The sequence below is a fragment of the Leguminivora glycinivorella genome, chromosome 8, assembly GCF_023078275.1.
Source record: "Leguminivora glycinivorella isolate SPB_JAAS2020 chromosome 8, LegGlyc_1.1, whole genome shotgun sequence".
NCBI classification, from domain to species: domain Eukaryota; kingdom Metazoa; phylum Arthropoda; class Insecta; order Lepidoptera; family Tortricidae; genus Leguminivora; species Leguminivora glycinivorella.
Window position 1 is genome coordinate 4,345,782 of NC_062978.1, and position 22,175 is coordinate 4,367,956.

Genomic DNA, 22,175 nt, shown 5'->3' on the forward strand with positions numbered 1-22,175 from the left:
TATTATTTTCTAGAAATAATAATATACTTTGAATTAAGGAGTTCAATACGTTTATCCAAATAACTCTAATTAGGACCTATATGTCTACATCATAATTATATTGACCTAAATTTCGTTACTAATGACAGCGTAATTGATGCTACTAATGGAATTGAATTTGAATTGAAATCGCTTATTTGTACGAACGTGTATCTGTAAGTTTAAAAAAAACTTGTATCTTCGTCTGTCAATGAAAAGAAAATTGTAGTATGTATGGAATGCATATAGACTTACTGCGTTTTAACTTTGAGGAGCAGCATATGATACGAGATTTTTTCAAAGTAGTGACGATATGTGGACCTCATAATTCTGTTTTTGAATTTAGACAGAACATCATACAACTACTTTCTTAATGGTAAACTTATATGACGTATTTATCTGCCTCTTGAGCGTAGTATGATTACGTCACTGTATGTACACAGTGCAATCTCTAGGAGCAGGCATGCGAACGTTTCACCGCCCGTGAGTTGTGAGCTATGTACTATCAGATGCAATAGTGCATGGAGAAGTTATGAATGAATTCATTGATAAATTCGCCATCCACTTTTGCGGCTGATAGTACCTAGCCAAATGCACAAACGCTTACGATAACATCGTCCTATGTATCTCTTTCGCTCTGCCGTGTTGGCGCGATAGAGTGAGACTGTGTTTTGCTCGGCGTTTAGCGTCAACGGTTGTCATCCGGCTAGGCCGCCTGTGCCGCGCAGCAGTCGGCGCGGGTGTAAAGGAACCGTGATTTGTATTTGCCCGCACCAGTTTTTCCACGAGCTGCTGAACTAACGAACCATCCCCGACCAACCGACTGGAACATCCACACTGATCATTTTGGTCCACTTTATACTATTTTATTTACTCGTTTCCGATTTATTAGTTAGCAAAGCTTTTCGTGTTTTATTTAATGGGAACATTGTTCGGGTATCTTTTAGGGTAAAAATAGAATCGTGATTGATCGGATCGGACGCGGAGATGGATGGAACTCCGCCGTATTTTTGTCGACTGGACAAAGTATGTGTATATTGTATGTTACATCACCTATTTCTCAAAATATCCAGCGCAAAAAAAAATATATCTATAAATCTTCTTTGCTGCACATTATGTCTAAACAACGTAAGTATCTAATACGATAATGATATTCCGTAAGTGGCCTTATACCATTTTAAAAAAATTACTTAGACGGCAGACTGCGAAGGAGATGACGGCACGATTTTCATTTTTGGCGTCTTTTGAAAAGATTAGCCAAACCTTGCCTTAGACCGAGACGCGTGGAAAAAAGAGAGAGAGGCCTTTACCCAGCAGTGAACACAGCAGACTTCATGCAATTTCATGCAATTTCATGTACAGATGGAAAACGAAACGAAAACTATGTGGAAACTAGTTTCCGTCAAAGATTTTTTGATACATGATTTTATTTAAACCAATGTTCTCTAAATATGTATTTATTTATTTAGCCTTTCTTACACAAAACTCACAAAAGAAAGCCTTATGCTACAAAAGGCAAATGTGGGTCTTGTGTACGAGTATATCCTTTATTTATAAACTGCAAAAACTACCTAGCTGTTCCTAGCGGAAAGCTATTTCAGAAGTAAACAACCGGTGACTCTTGTTTAAATTCCGTCGCGGGAAGTTGCCTCGGAATTGTGTAAAAAAACAGGTATTTTAAACCGCCTCCATCCACACCCGCCATTGTAGGTGGCTGCATGCCAAATGAGTTTTGTGATGGAGTCCCGCGTGGCAGCCTGATAGTGTGCTGCGCGTCCTCGAAACAACATCTACATATATTTTACATTTTGTTTAGATTTGAGTTTATAAAAATATGATTTGATATAAACTAATAAGAAGACCTCCGGTAGCTGTACTGAGTGCAAAGGTGTTCACCAAACTTGCAGCATTACCATGTTGAACGGCAATGGACAAACTTTGCACCAGGTCCCAGCCCGCATGAGCATCGGGGGTCCTTTCTCTTGTCTCTCAATTCCAGTATAAACGCTATGGCAAACCTCGGACACTGGCGATCAAATATATGAAAGAGGTGCGTTCCTAGCACACAGTCTAAGCTCGTGTAGGTGAACGCGTACTATGCTTGTATGAGTGAAATATGACAGGTCGACAGTTCGCGTTTTTGACAGGCGGCAACTGTGAAGTAACCGAGAGGGGCGGGCGGCACTTTCAGCGGGGAGCGGGAGTGGCCATACTGTACGATGGTACTCTTTATTATACTGTGGCTATGGCATCGGATCCCTAACACTCCGTTGTCTCGAAGGCTATCGCCTAATATAAAGGTACCTAATATTCACATGACTCATTCATTCACATGAGTCTTGGTAAACGTAGTGTGGGACACCCTCTGGCTAGATGGCGGGATGATTTGCATGGGGTGCCGGCGGAAACTGGATGCATAAAGCAGCAGACCGGGCTCTGTGGCGTACCTTGGGGGAGGCCTATGTCCAGCAGTGGACTGCAGCGGGCTGATGATGATGATTCACATGACGACGTAATACTCAAATGCTGACGACCGGTCTGGCCTAGTCGGCAGACCCCTGCCTGCTAAGCCGATGGTCGTGGGTTCGACTACAACGGCCATAATTGCCTGCATGCCAAATGAGTTTTGAGATGAAGTCATCGCAAGGCGGCCTGATAGTGCCGGTTCTCCCTTGAGCTTCTTGACTCCTTCTTTAGGCCAATTGTTGAGAAGGTGTCATTAGTCCGGTCAACATTGTTTGGGCCTCTTGTGATCGCACGGTCCGCGTATCCCTTTGGGCACCCACGTGGTAGCTACGCTAGCTCACCCATCAAGATCCATGCGGAAGAACGTGTAAGCCCAGAAAAAAAAACTTACCTAAATATTTTAATTAAAGACTAAGACGTTCCGCTGTTCAGATTTCAGATTTAGATTTACAAAAGAAAAAAACGATTTAGCTGACTCTGATCAATATGAGTATAATAAATAAACTCCATAATGATAGCTTTATATTTTGGTACTTATGTGGAATAAATGTTTAAAAATTCCATTGGAGCTCTGGTTTTAAATTTTCTGATGTGTTAAGAGAACGCTCGCTACCGCTTAAAACGGAAAACGTGTTCTGGCGCGGCCACATTAAACATACAGAACCGAGCCTTCTGATCACCTCGCAAAGAAACTTCAATTTTAATAGCACTCATCCCGGTTTACACGTCATTTCCAAGAAAACTACGACAAATTAATTAAATGTTGTACAATAAGAGAATAATTCCAAGAATTCTCCTTTGAGTAGGTACGTATTTTCAGTTCTTTAGATTAAATACAACTGTTTTAGACGGGGATTATGTTTACTAACGGGACAATGGGATTAGTTAGTAGAAGTATTATTGCACAGATGGTGCCGTCAAAGCTTTTTTGTCCTGTATCCGTTTAAGCCAAATTTCATAGAATACACCTTGAAACAAAATATGATGGTGTCATTTATCCACACCCTTAACAGTAGCCAATATTCAAAATGGGGTTCTAAGTTATACATCCAACGTGAGAACGTGTGTCACAATTGACACCAACAATAATATATTCACTCTTCGAAGGCCGCAAATGTATATGACAAGATCCTATTTGTCGAGCAGTAAGAGCATGGGCCCAATAAGTTATAATTTACAAGTGGCAGTCAATGTCTTATATGACAAGTTGGAAAGAGACATCAGTTTGTAATTTGTAACTTTCAGTCTTGAGAAATCGGCCACATGTCACATATTTTTGTGACCGTCGAAGGGTATAATTATTATTGCTTGCTGGCGACTGTACATAGTTATTATTAAAAAGGTATGCGGACTAGATAGTTTAACTTCATAATATAAATACATTTATTCTCTGAAGGCAGCGTAAAAAAAACTAGCACAATATACCGCATGAGTGAGCACTTTGTCGAGTGTGTCATATAACGTACAGGTAATTTCAACCGGGCGCGATTTATATTACGCGGTACCAGTTCAGGCGGCCTAGCCGAAATGGCAATGGTCGACGCTAGACGCCGATCGAAACGCACTCTGGCCCTGTCGCGCCAATACGGAAGTGCGATAGAGATAGCGTAAGCGTTTGTGCATTTGGCTACGAACCCAGGCTGTCAGGCAGAATAGAGCCTTCGCCACTAGCACTCCCTCACCCGTGGTGGAAAACAGATATTTATGTGCCAACTAAAATTTACTGCGAGCAAAACAGTATTTCACTGAAAACATTGTTTCACATTATACAGTGAGTAAATTTAATAAGGGAGAATATCTTAACGTTGGTAGTACAGGACATGTAATAATAAAATGTAATTAGAATTAGATAACTTTTATTTAGAATCGAAATTAAAATTTTATCCATAAAAAATAATTCGGCCCGCAATGTAATACAAACACACTCGCGTTAAACGCTCGTTGACGGTACTTTACTTTTAAAAAGCTCTTATCGCGTATGTAAAGTCAATAACTGTCATGGCAACCATGTAGGTACATTTCTGATGAGATTTTTTTCAAAAAATGAGTATGGGGTGAAAATTAAGAGTAACTTAAAAACACCTCTTAGTCTTAATTACTTATAATGATAACATTAATGAATTCTGAATTTCCTTAATGAGACCCGTGTGGTTAAGAATTTCACCACCCCCTTTCTTCCCGTGGGTGTCATGGAAGTCGACTGTGGGATATGGGTTAAATTGTGGCGTAGGCGAGAGGCTGGCAACCTGTCACTGCAATGTCACAATTTGGATTTCTTTCAACCCCTTTTTGCCAAGAGCGGCACTGAAACTTATTAGTTCATGTGCTCTGCCTACCCCTTTATGGAATATAGGCGTGATTGTATGTATGTATGTAATGAATTCTGTCTGCTTCATGTATCGCTCATACATGGCTAATGTAGTAATGTATAACGCCGTGGCTTGGCTTGCGTGGGCGACGGTCGCGCGACGGTCGCGCGACCGTCGCGCGACCGTCGCCCACGCAAGACACGGCGTAAGACTGCGTACAAATTAAGTTGGCAAAAAACAATGAAACATGAAATTACAAGCAAAATTAAAACTAGCTTTTGTACTCGGTATAATGCCATTGTTTAAGAATGTAAAGCTCGTCGTTTTATTGTTAGCAATAACATATTTAAAAAATATTTTAAGCGGGTTACTCACGTATTAAGTCGATATAGCGTTCGACATGTTTCGGCTCAATTTCGAGAGCCTTTCTCAAGAGTAGCGACACCCCGCCTTTACATGTCGAGAGCGCGACGCATACTGCGGGCGCTTGCTCGGTGCGCGCGGCTGCTGAGGACAGGCGCAGGGGGGGTCGGCGGCGCGGGCGACGTCACCGTGGCGAGATCGGAGCTACCCACTATGTTACTTTTGTCAAAAGCAGGATTGCACACAACACTTATTACGTCACTTGTTAAGGGTGCGTTTACACTGGGGACCGACGTAGTGCCTAGAACTGTTTTCCAACTCGGTGGCACCGACCAACCACTGTCACGATTGAAATTAGGATGACGACTAATTTCTATAGCTTCCCGTAGTAACCCGCTTAAAATATTTTTTAAATATGTATGAGTCTCACGGGAGTTTTATAGTTAAAGTTAGCAATAACGTTCAAAACGGCACGGCCGTTCATTTCTTAGAAATTAAATCTTAGAACTACTTAGTATTTACGTTACAGGAAGACCTACTTACTCGACTTTATCATATTTTTACACACTTTATCATAATTGTACACTTTATGATACATATATGGAGGCAAATACCTAATGCTCGCTTTTACCATTGTTTATTCTAATTATTTTGGAATACTGTGAATTTGTATAATTCTTAAGCAATATACGGTTAACGTATGCCTGAGGATGGGTCTTCTAAATATCTCGAAACATGTCGCAACAGTCGCGATATAATACACTGAGAGAAAATACAACCAGTTTTCATGTTCATTCAACAAGTTTTTTGGTTAAAATAGCGCCTACGTGCTCTTTGGTTCAAACAACAAGCTACTTGTCATTTGAATCGGCAATATATTTGAATCAACAAGTCGATTTTATAAAAACAACCTGACACATATTGTTTTAAACATACGTTTGGCTGATTCAAACGGATAAACCGCAACAAGTCGAACTTGTTAAATTCACAATGCAAATTTCTCTCAGTGTAGGTAATTTTAATTGCAACACTTACCTCTTTCAAGCAGGTTTTCGTTCCTATGTCACAACACTGGTTCACTCGCGGGCAGTTCCACTCAGAGTATATAAACGGGGCACTTTTTACCGAGCCGTAATGTTTACCGAGAAACACTCGCGCTTCACTCCAAATTGACTGCTGTGGGTAACATCGTGATTGTCACCAGACACGCAAATGCCACGTCGCCGGCGGGCCCGGGTTCGCACTGAAACAAAAGTACAGGTTAGAGAGGTACATTCATAAAATGCAAATGCATGCAAACGAAATCAATTGATTTCGTTCTGAAACAACGCTAAATGTATCAACAGGAACAGGTGTTATCAACAGTATACACCTTAGGTCAAACTAATTACATAAAAAAACCTATTCCAGCGGGCACACTAGTTTGTCGCATCGGATCGTCCCTATCGCACTTACAAATAGTGCGAAAAGGACAGCCTGACGTTATATCGTGTATCACGCGACCATGCTTGCCTGTCAGGACTGCATTCCCATCAATCTAGAAATAATCTTAATTAATGTAATCGGACTTAGCTGCATCCCAGGAGTTGTGTACAATGTTTGGCAACTAGATATTTTTTTCTTTGGAGTGCCAAGCCACTCTATGTGTGACATTATCTGGATAAATGCACCTTATTGTCGATGGCGCTTATGGCATTATCAGCGAAGTTCGTGTACAAATATGACGCCGCGGGACGTAAGCACCATCGAAAATAAGGTCCCTTTACCCAGATAACGTCACATATAAAAATCTAATTTGACGGGCGGCCTAGTTGTCCGCTTACACTTAATAAATAAGAAATTCTTGAAACCTCAATATAAAAAAAATACTTCTAACTTCCAGTTATTATGCAAAACTAATGCAGGTGACATTATTGGTCAATGAGACTCTCCCCCTTAATAAGTACAGCAGGAAAGTTTGTTCTTCGTTTTATACTGTTCCAATCGGCCATTACAAGAAACAAGACAAACTTACTGTACGGTAATCTAGCGCCGAACGCGAAGAGACAGACCTTCATTATTTACGGCAGCGGTTTGTTCCCGTTTTCGGGACAAATGAATTGGGCAATATAACGGCAAAATCCGTCAACTTTTCCTTAACCAACTTTTTCACAATAAAAAGGAATGGGAATAACGAAAACTTTTTGCGCTTTGTCTTTGATTAGTTATATTTATTTTTAGCGAAAATGGTACCTGGGAATCCAGGGTCCGTAGATGTAGCCAAGAGTAGAATCGTTAGCGAACGACAGGGAACTGAATGTGTAGCACTATTTAGTTATACAGAAGAGCGATATAGATAAATAACTGAGATACGCTACGGAGCGATTGTACTCTTGCTCAGGCAGGCAATTATGTGGTCGCGCGATAAATGATAAAACATCTGGCCGTCCCTATCGCACTTACTAATAGTGCGATAGGGACGGCCTGATATTTTATCGTCTATCGCGCGACCATGCTACCCGTGCAGGTCACAGAATATAATTATATAATAGTACAACTCACGCCCAGGATACGTAGCCAAATTCACAAACGCTCACAAAAATATCGTTATCGTACCTATCTGTCTCTATCGCTCTTCCGCATTAGCGCGACAGAGCTAGACTGCGTTTCGATCGACATCTAGCGTCCACGATTGTTATTTCGGCAAGGCCGGCTGGTGACAATATCGGCTTCCTTACAATTTTACCAATACCACGATGCGTGCCGTGCATAAGTTTAACGCCGTGGATTGCGTGGGCGACGGTCGCGCGACGGCGATGCGACGCATACGAAATCAAACCTTATCGATATGGAAGTATGAGACGCGACGGCCGACGACCGTCGCGCGACCGTCGCCCACGCAAGACACGGCGTAAGTCTTCGTCATGGTAAAACTATGGACAGAAACCAATTTTTTCATCGCACTGGTAAAAAAACCAAAATAATAATTATAGGAAAACATCGTGAGCAAACCGGACAAATTCCCATAAGGTCTAGTTTGCCCTTCGGGTTAAAAGGTCAGATGGCAGGAAAACATCGTGACGAAACCGGACTAATTCCAATAAGGTCGAGTTTACCCTTCGGGTTGGAAGGTCAGATGGCAGTCGCTTTCGTAAAAACTAGTGACCACGCCAAATTTTGGGATTAGTTGTCAAAGCGGACCCCAGGCTCCCATGAGCCGTGGAAAATGCCAGGTTAACGCAAGGAGGATGATGAGATAATCACAAAATAATATCGAAAACAAATGTTTTTTCCAATAATATTTTACACAAACCTTCCGTTGGCACACATACAAGCATTCTACAACAGTGTTCACAATTTATGCTCCCAGAGCGGAGCAGATGTTGAAAATTTGCTGAGCAAGATCCAATTGGATATATATCAGAATGAGGCGGTAGGGGGGCAGCGGAGGGGGGGTGTTGAGGCGCACGTGATCACACTCGCCGCACCCTTATCAATCAAACTCGCGATGAAACTATAACTTTCAAATATTATAGATTAATTTGGGCCTTCGTTCTTCTTATACCTCTACATTTTGTGACTATACTCTATACTTTTAAGGTAAGTCCTTAAAAAACAACTAATTAGTTGGTTAACCAACCAAATACAAAACTAAGCGGATCTGTCACTGAGCGACCAGGCCCCGTAGCCGAATGGCATTTCTACGACGCGAAACGATAACGAAACGCTAAAGGTAGTCTGGCTCTGTCGCGCCAATTCGCAAGAGCGATAGAGATAGATATTTACGAGCGTTTCATTTCGTGAGTGTTTCGTGACATTCGGCTACGCACTCATGTGTAACGTTAGGGAACTCCTTATTTGGTCGGGTAATATTTCCATATAGCCTCAACTGGTTTAAGAAGCCTTTTGAGAGTAGATTTTGTTGACATTAATTACCTAAAGATACAGACTATAGGTCTGTACTTCAAAAACTGTGTGCGTAGCCGAATGCACAAATGCTCACGATAATATATTTTTCGTAGCTATCTGTCTCTATCACTCTTGCGTATTGGCGCGACAAAGCCAGACAACCTTTCGCGCGTTTCGTTTTCGTTTCGCGTCGCAAAAATGCCATTTGGCTACGGGGCCTGAGACGGATATGCATCGACTCCGTGTTAGGTCCATGCTAGGTAACCTAGCCTCGTAAGTCCCGGGCCAATTTACCGATTTTGAATTTGGAACTTTTTTTATTTCTATAAGTGTTCATAACGCGAATTTATTTAGCACTTTTACAAGTACGCGGGTACTTAGGAGGCTAGGGCTTCCAGTAGTTAGCGCGGGTACAGTCACCGGCAATAAGGCTGCATCTTATGGCTCTAGAAATATGATTGTGTCGGATATTTTTGCGGCCTTCTTTTTGTGCGATGTTATAGCCGGTGAATGTACCTACATAATCCAGGTATATCGAAATCTATTTGCAAAGGAAGAAGGAACATGTAATTCTGTAGAAGGTAAGATAAAGATACGAGATAACGAATTTCAGCATTTTTCAAAATTCATCCCCAAATGAGGGTAAAAAGGGGTATAAGTATGTTTAAGCCAGGAACTAACTTTGTTTAAAGGTAGTTTAGTAATATACTAGAAAATGAATTTCAGCGTTTATGAATGCCAAGTCGCCAAATTCCAAATGGGTACAACAGGGGATGAATTTTATTTGAATGTGTGAAACGGGGACCATTTGCCTCAGGAATTGAAAGTTGAAGGTCGGATATCACTTTAAAAAGTACAAAAATATTTGGTGTTATTTAATAGGTTATCAAAAAAAAACACACTTTATCGCTAGATAAATTAATATCGGACAGTAAACCAAGCAATCAGCAAGCAATAAGTTCAATTTAGTATCCTTGGATTATCAAGCTAGAATTTGTACTAAATATTATAATTATATTCTGTGCTAAAATTCAAGGTTCACATTCATATCACATAAGCAAACAATAGATGCCCCTCTGTATCCACATCGTGTTTCGCAAGTAATAAACAGTATATTTTGTTTCCATTATCTAAGTTTGGACATTTTTACTATCTATTGAAGAAAGGAAACGCGAAGTTAGAAAGAGTTTAGCAGAGTTATCGCGTGAATCTTGAGCAACTGCCACCGAGCAAAGATAAATGCTTGTACAATTTGGTTTATTCCTGGCCAGCACTGAATAAACTCAAAAATAAATGGACTTGGGGAACAGTCCAACGACAGAAAAATTATATATAAGTATTACATAATCACCATCAAAATATAAGACAAATTCCGCGATGCGTCTCAGACGTCTGTTTGATCGTGACAAACTCAAAAACTACTGAAAGTATTTTGCTGTTTGTGTGATCTATGAGATTCTCGCGGAAGAGTATAATTTGTTGAAGTTTTGAATTAATGAGTTGAAATATGATGTTATTTGTTAACTTAATTGGATCCAGAAAAATCTGTTGGAGATATAATAACACAATGTATAGTGATAATTGTCTGTTTCATGCGTCTATAAGGTAGTTATATATTTTAACCTCGCAAGCCTGGCGCCGGTCTGGCGCAGTCGGTAGTGACCCTGCCTGCTACGCCGCGGTCCCGGGTTCGAATCCCGGTAAGGGCATTTATTTGTGTGATGAGCACAGATATTTGTTCCTGAGTCATGGATGTTTCTCTATGTATATAAGTATTTATATATTATATATATATCGTTGTCTGCCTTCTTGAGCTTACCGTGGGCCTCAGTCAATCTGTGTAAGAATGTCCTATAATATTTATTTATTTATTTTAAGATATAGGCCTTTTTCCGATTTTGAATTTGGAACTTTCTATTATTTATTTCTACTTGTTCATTGATAAATTTGCCATCCACTTTTGAAGCTGATAGTACAAGTGCTCCGGGACTTACGATATTAAGGAAACGACTACTACCTTATCGTGACTCGTGAAATTTATTGTCAGGTAATTACACGCCGATGGCATCCAATAATGTTATCCAGATGGAATCACGTTACGCTTATCACTCGTGTGTATCTGAATTACATTACAAGCGAGTGACAACCATCAATATGCTTACCGTCTCAGGATTCCGCCCAATCTATATTCCGTCTGATGCGTAACATGATTGATATCCTACATATCTTACACTACCAGTGATTTATTACATAAAAATGTCTTTATAAATTAATATTATAATAGGGATAAGTTCATATCTTAAAGGGATAAGTTCGCTATATGTAAATTCGACGTACCTAATCCTATTGTACTGTACACAGGCATTTTCAAAATTTGGGACCCCCCAATTAGAGTAAGTTTTTAATAAAAATTAACTCACTTTCAGTTTTGTGACGATAAGCATGAAATTACAATAAAAATATTGTTTTTATGTTAATCGCATAAACCATAAGCGATAGCGAAGCGATAATTTTGTATACAGATTTAATGCTTAATTGTCGTTACAAAACTGACAGCGAGTTAATTTTTGTTAACAAGTTACGCTAATTGAGGGGAACCAAGTTCTGAAAATGCCCACAATAAAGTGATTGTACACATATATTATACACATGTAGGTACACATACATAAACTCATAAGTCATAAGTCACGCCTGTTCTTATTCTGAAAAAGGGGTAGGCAAAGCATATGAAACGGCTCCAGTTTCAGTGCCACTCCTAGCAATTAAGGGGTTGAAAACAAACGAAATTGTGATATTATATTATAGTATAGATAGTGATAGGTTGCCATAGTCCACAAATTGAACCCATACCCCGTAGCCGACTTCGACACCCACGGGAGGAGAGGAGATGGTGAAGTTTACAACCCGTCACCGCCAGGGAGGGGATTAAAATTTTCAAGTTACATAAAATTGCGCTATAGCAAAAAACCGGCCAAGAGCGTGTCGGGCCACGCTCAGTGTAGGGTTCCGTAGTTTTCCGTATTTTTCTCAAAAACTACTAAACCTATCAAGTTCAAAACAATTTTCCTAGAAAGTCTTTATAAAGTTCGACTTTTGTGATTTTTTTCATATTTTTTAAACTTATGGTTCAAAAGTTAGAGGGGGGGACGCACTTTTTTTTCCTTTAGGAGCAATTATTTACGAAAATATTTATATTATCAAAAAACGATCTGAGTAAACCCTTATTCATTTTTAAATACCTATCCAACAATATATCACACGTTGGGGTTGGAATGAAAAAAAATATCAGCCCCCACTTTACATGTAGGGGGGGTACCCTAATAAAACATTTGCACTTTGTTGGCGTGATTGAGATACATATTGGTACCAAATTTCAGCTTTCTAGTGCTAACGGTTACTGAGATTATCCGCGGACGGACGGACGGACGGACGGACGGACGGACGGACAGACAGACATGGCGAAACTATAAGGGTTCCTAGTTGACTATGGAACCCTAAAATGGTTAAAAGATGTCGTCCAAGTCTCGGTTCTTAGACTTCTTAGTGGACGTCTTAGCTCTTCAAAGGGTACCTATTAAAACAGATTCCCTAATGTAAATCAAAGTAATCTGGGTTTATCTCTGAGTAAGAGCCTCTCTCGTAATGGATGGGTGTTTGTTTTGACTAAATATTTAACATTTATACCTATATACTGAGTTCCCAAAGAGCAGACCTATACAACCTTTTCTCAAACATAGTGAAAAATGTTGTCATTACTTTCGTTAAAGTATCGCGGCGCAACTCCATCCGATCCGATATCGGATGTTTCCTACATCATATGGCGCCTTTAATATATAGGATATAGGTACTATATCCGAAATCGGGCCGGATAATGTGAAAACGCACTTAAGGCATGGAAGACTATACATATGGCGACATATGAGGGAGTTGTGTGAACACCGCCTCCTGTGCAATGGCCCAAGCAAAAGCCGGATCCACTGAATTTCGCTTCAGCCGAAGTTGAATTTTACTCGAACAATTTTGAAGGCATTTTCATCTTCGTATCAAGTGAAAACTAGATATTTTAGCATTATTTTTATATTCTTTGTCTAAACAATAAACACATGTTTTACTGTAAAACATGAGACTGTAAAGTTGTAATTATTAATAAACCTTTGAAAGAGTCCTTATTTTTAAAAAAAAGGAAATCATAGTAGCTAATTAATTGTCTTTTCCGCACTAGTGCGCAAAGAAGTATTTTATGTGCCTAAGGTCAGTGTGGTGAAGACCGTCTACCCGGAAAGACCGTCTATTGACTATAACTTTTGTGTTTATATATCTACGTCTCTCACACCTCCGGAGGTATACCAGTTTTTCATCCTTAATCCATTGGTCTTCAATACCTATCTCTAGGACGAACACTAGTTACAATAAAACTTGATTCGTGTTTCGAACTCGAACATCGAGTTCAACATGGTTCCGCAAAAAATTAAAATAAAATAGAAGCAGTCGGAATATTTGTATATTGTGTATGTAACGTAGTCATTTAATAACCATTCTTTCTGACTAGTACTATTAATCTACTGAAAACGCGCTCAATTTCTAGTTTTATGTTCTAAAATATGTAACTTAGAAATTGTGCCTACTCAGAAAGTCCGGCATAAAAGAGAAAGGCAAGACCGGCATATGATAAACAAGGAGTTGCCAACCTTTTTTAGGCTTTATTGGAAATAAGTCGAGTGTAAACAATATCAATATATAAGTATGTTTTTGGCTTATGATAGTTGTGCCATTTTTTATTTTAACTTCGAAATACAGTTTTGATAATGATTCGTATGGTGTTACAAAAATCATTCGAAAGTATTAAGTAAAAAAAAAAATATATGTGACATAGTTGTGAAGAATAATAAGAGGTGACGAGAAGTAAGCCTACACTGCATTATTCATCATCGTATTTAAGTTGGTAGAATTATCGTAAGTTCTACCCGTTTTTTATTATTTTTGTTTAAGTATAATTATGTAGATTGTGCAACATGCGACGACAAATATTTCCAAAGAGAGTAAGGTTTCGAGTTGGTCATTATTTTTATGATCAGCATTACCCAACAGGGACCGTATGGGTACCCTTTAAAACGGTTTTGACCCAGTATTTTACGGCTACCCGACCGTTAATTGACATTGCTGACTGTCACTTTGACATAAAAGTTGTCATACGGTCAACGGGTCATGGGTCAGGGTGTCATGAGTCAATTATCGTGACTAAATTGGATTCGAAGGTGTTCGTTGGAAAAACAGTATTATGCAATATCTGGACCTGAAAAGAAAAGGTTATGAACCCCATCTACGGGACATATGCCGGTCTTGCCTTATAAATAGAAAAATGCTTATATGTTCAAAATTTCAACGTTATTTTATTAATTATCTAGCACGTTCTGCCCTGTTATTACGTAAAATAACAATGATCATGATTTTGGAACCTAGTCTCATATGAAATTACGCGACAACAAGCACTAGACGGTCTTTCCGAGCACATCGCGGGAGGACGGTCAACCCGCCGAGCCTTAAAAAATGTGATTTTTATCACTTAAAAGTACCTTAATTCACCAAAATGTTGTAAAAGCTTTGTAAAATATAATATTTGCTATCCCATAGGACCATGCGCATAACGCCAGACTACATTAATTATAGAGTTTTATCCACTCAAACTTTCATTCAAATAAACTATGCCGGTCTTGCCCGCACTGACCTTATGTCTAAAGTTCCAATAACATCGAAAAGAAAGCCCATAGACTTCGCTAGTTCGGAAACTTTCTTAGAGCCGCCATACACGGACTGCTTTAAGCAGTCAGTGCCACCAGCTTCAAACCAGTGGCGTAGCGTGCCATCTCGGCGCCTGGGGCGGGAGACCCGTTTTGCCGCCCCCATTCTATAGGTGCTTAATTAAAATTAAATTTCACAGGCAATGAGGTATCTTTTATTCAAGGTAAAATAGTATGAGCGGTTTTACAAGCGGATTCTACGGGCCTTATGAGCAGCGAAGTCAGAAATAACTTTGTCAAAATCAATATTAGCAGCCAATTCTTGTTCAATCGACAATATAGCCAAATTTGATAGTCTAGCGGTGCTCATAGTAGATCTGAGGTAATTTTTTATTAGCTTCAACTTCGAGAAACTTCTCTCACAACTTGCAACACTAATCGCTAAAGTCAAATATATACGAATCAAGACGACTATATTTGGAACCGAAATTCCGAGATTTAGTTTTTGAATGAACTGGAGGAGCTCCAGTGGTCCTTTACCACTTATATTTTCGTCTGATTCAGAACAGGCAACAAACTGCTGGAGTCGCTTCCGCTCCATCTGAAACTCGTCCCTGTCGATGTCTTCTAATACATGGGAAAGATCACACTCGAACTCGCTGTCCAAAAGTTTTGCTGGCATCAAAAATCCGAACTTGTCCGATATTTCTTGAAGTTGCTGGAATCGAGTCGTCATTTCTTGAATGATCTTGTCGAATGATGCGAACACCTCTCGTCGGATTTCCTGCTCGTGAGACAAAGCTGCATCTTCAGAAGATTCATCGCCATGCATGCGTTTTTTCCTGCGAATTCTTCTCGTTTTGAGTTCGATTCCGAGTTTTTCGCAGACAGTCTTAGCAAAGTCAATTGCTTCTTGCACGAAACGGTTTCTACTTTCCATTAAAAGGGTTTTCAAAGCGCAGAGCTTCTGAGCACACCTATCCACACTAAGTCCTCTTTGTTGCAGGTAAATCTGTGCGTCATCTACTTCAGGTAGCATTGCAGCCCAAAAGCCAAGAAAAGTTAGGAAGTTAAATGACTGCATGGCTGTCAGGAGAAGACTGGCTCCCGATCTTGTTTCGAAAGTTTGAGATGAATCTGTTAATTGTTCCAGTACCTCAAGAACTACCTCAAACTTATTTTTAAGCATCTTGACAGCTACATGTCTAGCGCTCCAGCGCGTTTTAGTGACTCGTTTCACTGCTTGACCTGTGACGGCAACCAAAGCGTTCCATCGAGCAGTTGATGCAGAAAAGAAGGCAAATAGCTTCTCCAGAGTTCCAAAAAACGTCACGGAATCCACTGATTCAGAAGCAGCGTGTACCCCAGCCAAGTTTAGTGAGTGGTTTGTGCATGCAACGAATATAGCTTTCGGATTCAGTGCTTTAATCCGGGCTTGAACTCCATTGTGGATCCCTGACATGGTGGCAGCATTGTCATAAGCCTGTCCTCTCAAATTCTGTATGTCCAGTCCGTCTGATGTTATCTTCGCGATTATATCGTTGCTGAGATCTTCTGCATTTTTTCCTTTTGGTTCGAAGAAATCAATGAAAGATTCTACCACGGCGACTTTTTCTCCTTCGATATGCACGTATCGCAGAACTTGGCTCATTTGGTCATTGTGGGAGATGTCTGGTGTACTGTCGAAGATTACGCAATAATATTTAGCTTGTTGTATACGACGGATAATGGTGGATCGAACTTGCTGTCCCAGTAAGTTAATAAATTCATTCTGGGTTTCTGGAGATAGATACGAAACTGAAACCCTAGCTCCCAGCTTTATCTTTGTCAGGTGTTCCATTAAAAGAGGGTCGTATTTAGCTAGGAGGTGCACTAACTCCAAAAAGTTCCCGCGATTGCCACTATCATCTCCTCGAATGTCTTCTCGATGTCCTCTGAAGGCCAGATTCTGTTTGGCTAAGAACTGGATAATATTCAGCAACCTGTACAGTACATCTCTCCACTTCTTCTCCTCACTTTCGAAAACTTCTTGTTGTTTCTGATCAATGGTTGCTTTACAGTTTAGGCGAACTTCCAACTCCTTCCATTTCAAGAAGCTCTGTTCATGGCCCAGGCTATTTTCATGGTCTCCGATTCTTGGATTTAGCTTCCACCATTTGTTAAATCCTTCTTCAGATGCGAAGTTCGAGCCGGAATTGCCGAACAGCTTGCAAGAAAAACAATACAAGGATTGCTTCAAAGGCGAGTACACCATCCATGTTCGGAGAACCTTTTCGCCGTTAGATAATGGTTTGTAGAACCACTCTTTGGTTAGTTTTCGGGTACCGCCTTTAGTTGAAGACCCTGGGCGAACAACATCAGCAAATTTAGAATCGATGTACTGTACTGAGTCAGATCCGCGACGTACTAGAAGCGTTCTGACTTCGTCGGTCATAGGAGAAGGCCAGCAACCTACATCGTCGAGATTCACATCTTTGACTTCGGCAGGAGCAGAAGGCACGATTTCAATTATGTCTTCTTTGGCAACATTCACTTTTTCTGCAGGCTTATGACTAGATGCTTGAGGTACTTCTGGTGATTCGACTGCGTGTTGACCCTGCTCTTTGGTGGAACCAGAACTTTTTCCAACTGCGACGGCAGGCATGTCTTTTTCTTGTGCCTGTAAAATAAATGTATTTTCATGAATATTGGCCGGAGGACACGTTCGAATTTCAAATAACTATTTTATCTATCAAAAACAAAAGTGAATTTGGTAACAGCACGGTTTGCCGGACTTAAAGGAAAATTTACAAACAAAATTGATTTTGTAGGCAGCTACCTTTTTTACAGTTTTCCGGTAAAAACTGACTGAGTATGTCATAATATAGATGTTATTAAAAGATAAAATTACGAGAAATTTGATAAAATCGTTCGCGCCATTTTTGAGCTAAATGAAAAACTATGTTTTATTTGTATGACAGGTACCAATAAATAATCAAGTTATCCAAAAAAATATTCATAGATATTTACGAAAAATCCCCTTATGTAAAATTTCATCCAAATTTGGTTCAGCGGCTTAGGCTGACAATTAAAAACAGACACACATACATACATACACATTTTGATTTTTTTACTTTTTCGGAGTCAGTTAGTGATAATGATATAGAACCTTACAACCTTGCAATTAATTGCGAGTAACCCATACATGTTATGTCTAAAATAACTGGAGTAATTCTAGGCCACGCACGATTCTAAATGGAGGAATCATATACTTACACTGGAATCACTTTCGCTGCTGCAGGATGTCATCGAAGACGTTAATGTGGCTTTCGAACCAGAACTGGAACTGAAATACTTCAGTAATGCACCTTGAGACTTCTTCGCATCTGCATCTTTCTTAGCCTTTTTTTTGCGGAATTCCGCACCGCTTTCTTTGACTCTTTTCATTTTCAAAAACTAGTTCAAAGATTGGGTAGGTAAAGTTCTAAATGTTTAGTTTTAAAAGCTTTAACAGTATTTAAAAGATCGAAACACAATATAAATGGCTTTCGTTCCGTATCCAAAACTCTCGCGAAACAAACATACGAGTAATGCGTGATTGCGTGACGGTACTTCACAATGCACTAAAACAAACAAAGTTCAGTACAATGTTCAATGAGTGCGAAAGAAAGAGAGGCATCGAATGGACACGGGCCGACGCGTGAAACAAAAGATCTCAAGTCAACTCGACTCGCACGCGCCCGGCAGCGCCGCGCGGCATGATGCGATGTTGTCGTTCGTATGTAGTGGTCTCAACTCGCTTCACCGGCGACATTTTGCCGCCCCCGCGGGCTGCCGCCCGGGGCGGGCCGCCCCCTCCGCCCCACCCACGCTACGCCACTGCTTCAAACGGTCGCCGTTGGGTGATCTGCAGTTTCAATACAAAATCGTCATTCGCAATACACGAACAGCTCAAGCAGTTGCAACTGCTTCGGGCGGTTGGCTGCGCGGTGAAATTTCATCATGCGGTCACGCAGTCGCCAGGCATACACTGACTGCTCGAGCTGTCGACTGCTCTCGCGCAGTTACCTTCGCCCGCGACCCGCGACCTTCATTCCGCGTCATGCACGCTTCCCGCCCGCACGCGTCGTTTGTTTATTGAGAGAAATGGACGGCAACATCGATTGTGACGCGCTTATAAGTGCAATAAAATCACAAGAACTTATATGGAATTATAAACTTGATGACCACAGTGACAAAATAAAGAAAAATAATGCATGGGCAGCTATTTGTGAACAACTAATAGAAAACTTTAACGAAAAACCGGTGGCGGATAAAAATAAAATTGGTCCAATCCATGATCGTACTGATTGAAATTGATAACTTCTCAAGCAGTTAGACTAACTGCTCGAGCAGTTATTTATGGCAGCTTCAAGCTGTTAACTCTGACTGCAAGAGCGGTCCGTGTATGTTGATCACTGGGTTACTGCTCGAGCGGTTCGTGTATGGCGGCCCTTAGAATGGGAAACGATCGGGTTGTCAAGAGAGCGTTCTTGGGTCGACCGGCTGGTGGCCGTCCGGCGGGTCGACCCAAGTACCTATCGCTGGGAGGAGTGTGGCGCGAATCTGCGTCAGCTTCAAGTCAGTGACGGGCAAGAGGCTGCGCAGGGTCGCGACAGGTGGTGATCTCTCATTTCGGAGACCAAGAATCACTTTGGATCACAGCCAAAATATAAGTAGTTAGTTTTTTTATTCCTAAAGTTCAAAGAGCCATATGTATTGCAATACAAAGAAGAGCGATTTAAAACACTAACTTCGTCCACTCGTTTCTTATTTTCCTCTTTTCGGTACTTCCATCATAAAGTACTTTTCCTTCAAAATATATTTAAAGTCAATATATTTGAGATTGACGTTCCAAACTCAAGCCAAACAAGTTAAACCTCAATTGATTGCACAAGCTTACTCACGAACACAAAATCAATTTCCTTGTTTTATCAATAAAACGAAAATTTCCCTTAAACTCAACCGAAAACCGATCTCGAGCAAATAAAGCCACAGTAAAATTTAATGATTCGTTAAGCTAGTGTGATATTAATTCAAAGCAATTAAAGATAATTCCTGATAGGAGAGAGATGATATCCATACTAATATTATTAATGGGAAAGTGTGTGTGTCTGTTTGTTTGTCCGTCTGTCACGGCAAAACGGGGCGACGAAATGACGTGATTTTTGAAGTGGAGATAGTTGAAAGGATGGAGAGTGACATAGGCTACTTTTTGTCTCTTTTTAACGCAAGCGAAGCCGCGGGCAAGACGCTAAAGCTAGAATATGTAATCACTTATAACATTATATCTGGCTTACTAATGGGAGAGTAAAACAGTGATATTTCAAGTTTAGGCACGCCTGAATACCTAGCTAACGTCACGCTCGGTAGCCATATCGTAGCTATCTCTCTCTCTCCCTATCTCTTCTGTAGTGGAGCGACAGAGCTGGACTGCGTTTCGATGGCCACGTATCGCCAACGCTTGGCTAACCTGGATCCCGAGCGGACTCCAAATGCCTTGTTTCCGCGCTGCGGCTTGCCTCCGTCGTCACACTCAGGTGTCGTGTAACGATTGCAGGTTCAGATAAGAAGACGTGCCGCGGCAACGCTGGATCTATGCCGGGAAATAATTTTAATTGATTCTTATCCTTTTCGATAACACTGCATAACTGACTTGAGGCAATTGTCAAGTTCTGTCCAATGAAATAAACACGATGGAAATGTAAATTGTGTAACATTTTTCGAGAAGACAATTTTTATTTCAGTATCGTAAAACTATAACGTATTGCTCGTATGCAAATTAAACACTTGCTACATTCTTTGTTATGTTATATTATAAGGATAAGGACGTATTTATATTCTTTGATAAGGACACAACGAAAAAGTATAACAGTAATAAAACCTGTTTTTAACTTCCATAGTGTCTGTCTGAGAGATGTCGTAGCTTTCGAACGGATGAAGCGATTTATATTTTGTTTATTTTTGTTTGAAAGCTTAATTAGTCGGGAGTGTTCTTTAGCCATTTTTGATGAAAGTCGGTCCACTATGTCGGGGGTAATTTTTTATAACGTGGTTGTTGCGGCTTATATAACAAAGAACTTGATTCAAAGAAAGTAACACGTCAGTACAAAGTGATAGTGAACATGTTAGTATGAATCTGGTGGTTCACACAGAGCTTTCAGAAAAATAGCTGGAATTATTAAATAGCTACATCGTTTGTGATGGATCAGCTGAAGTGGAGCCAACTTGGAATGCAGTCGGCGCTCGGGAGTGAATGGGGGCCGCTCCGAAATCGTCCCGGCCGGGAAATGCTCGTTTCGGAACTGGAAAGCGCCAATAGAAAACTCCTGTCGAAAAGTTCCTGTCTCTCATTCATGCCCGACGTTCAGTTATTTCCGATGTGAGTGTTTTTGTTTTTGAAACGTATTTTTTGATCATTCATTAAAATAACTGAAATGGTAAAATGTTCGAGGTTTAGTCTCTTCAATTTACTTTAAGTTAATGTATTGGGTTGGTAAGAAAGTAATGAGCGATCGATTGAATTCCACATAAAATTTTTGAGAGAGTTCTAGAATCTTCTATGGTCGAAAGTATATAAAGGGCGAGTCGCACAGTTTCTCGTCAGTCATTCACTAGCTGTCGCCGAGCTAATATAAGGAAGAAAATGGACGAATTAAAAGTGCATGTAAGGCATTGCTTACTATATGAATTTCAGTCTGGCCATTCAACCGCCGAAGCAGTGCGTAATATATGTCAGCGTGTTGCTCCTGAAGTTGTGTCTGAGGCCACGGCGAAACGATGGTTCCAGCGGTTTCGTAGTGGTGACTTTTTATTATCAGATCAACCTAAGTCTGGTCGACCGGTGAAGATTGATGTAGCCAAATTAAAAACCTTAATTGAAGGAGATCCGAGGCTAACGAGTCGTACTCTTGCTACCGAGTTAGGCTGCTCTCATGTCACCATAGAAACACATTTACACGAGTTGGGAAAAAACTACAAATACAGTGTTTGGATACCGCACGAACTTGATAGAGATCAACTAAACCGCCGTGCCGATATCTGCATACAACTTCTGTCTTTTCGCCGCACATTCAACTGGTTGGACCATCTTATCACTGGAGATGGAAAATGGGTCTTATATATAAATCACACACGCAAACGTCAGTGGCTAGCTCCAAACGAAAAAGGAATAGAGGCACCAAAAACAGAGCCTCACCCGAAAAAAGTTACGCTGTCCGTTTGGTGGGATATTCATGGTATTATTCACTGGGAACTCCTACCAAGTGGAATGACTGTTACCGCATCAGTATACTGTAATCAGCTTGAAAATTTAAACCAAAAAATCTGTCAGAATCGTCCACAGCATGATAAAGTTTTTTCTTACACGACAATG

General features: G+C 40.4%; 1 protein-coding gene across 1 annotated transcript in view; it reads right to left on the bottom strand.

Moving 5' to 3' along the window:
* LOC125228659 (zinc finger MYM-type protein 1-like) overlaps positions 1–17,426 on the bottom strand; it is a 128,070-nt gene extending 110,644 nt beyond the window's left edge. The window contains exon 1 of the mRNA XM_048133314.1: positions 15,323–17,426. Within this exon, the coding sequence (XP_047989271.1) occupies positions 15,323–17,426 (2,104 nt within the window). The remainder of the gene's footprint in view (positions 1–15,322) is intronic.
* Positions 17,427–22,175: the final 4,749 nt, after the last annotated feature.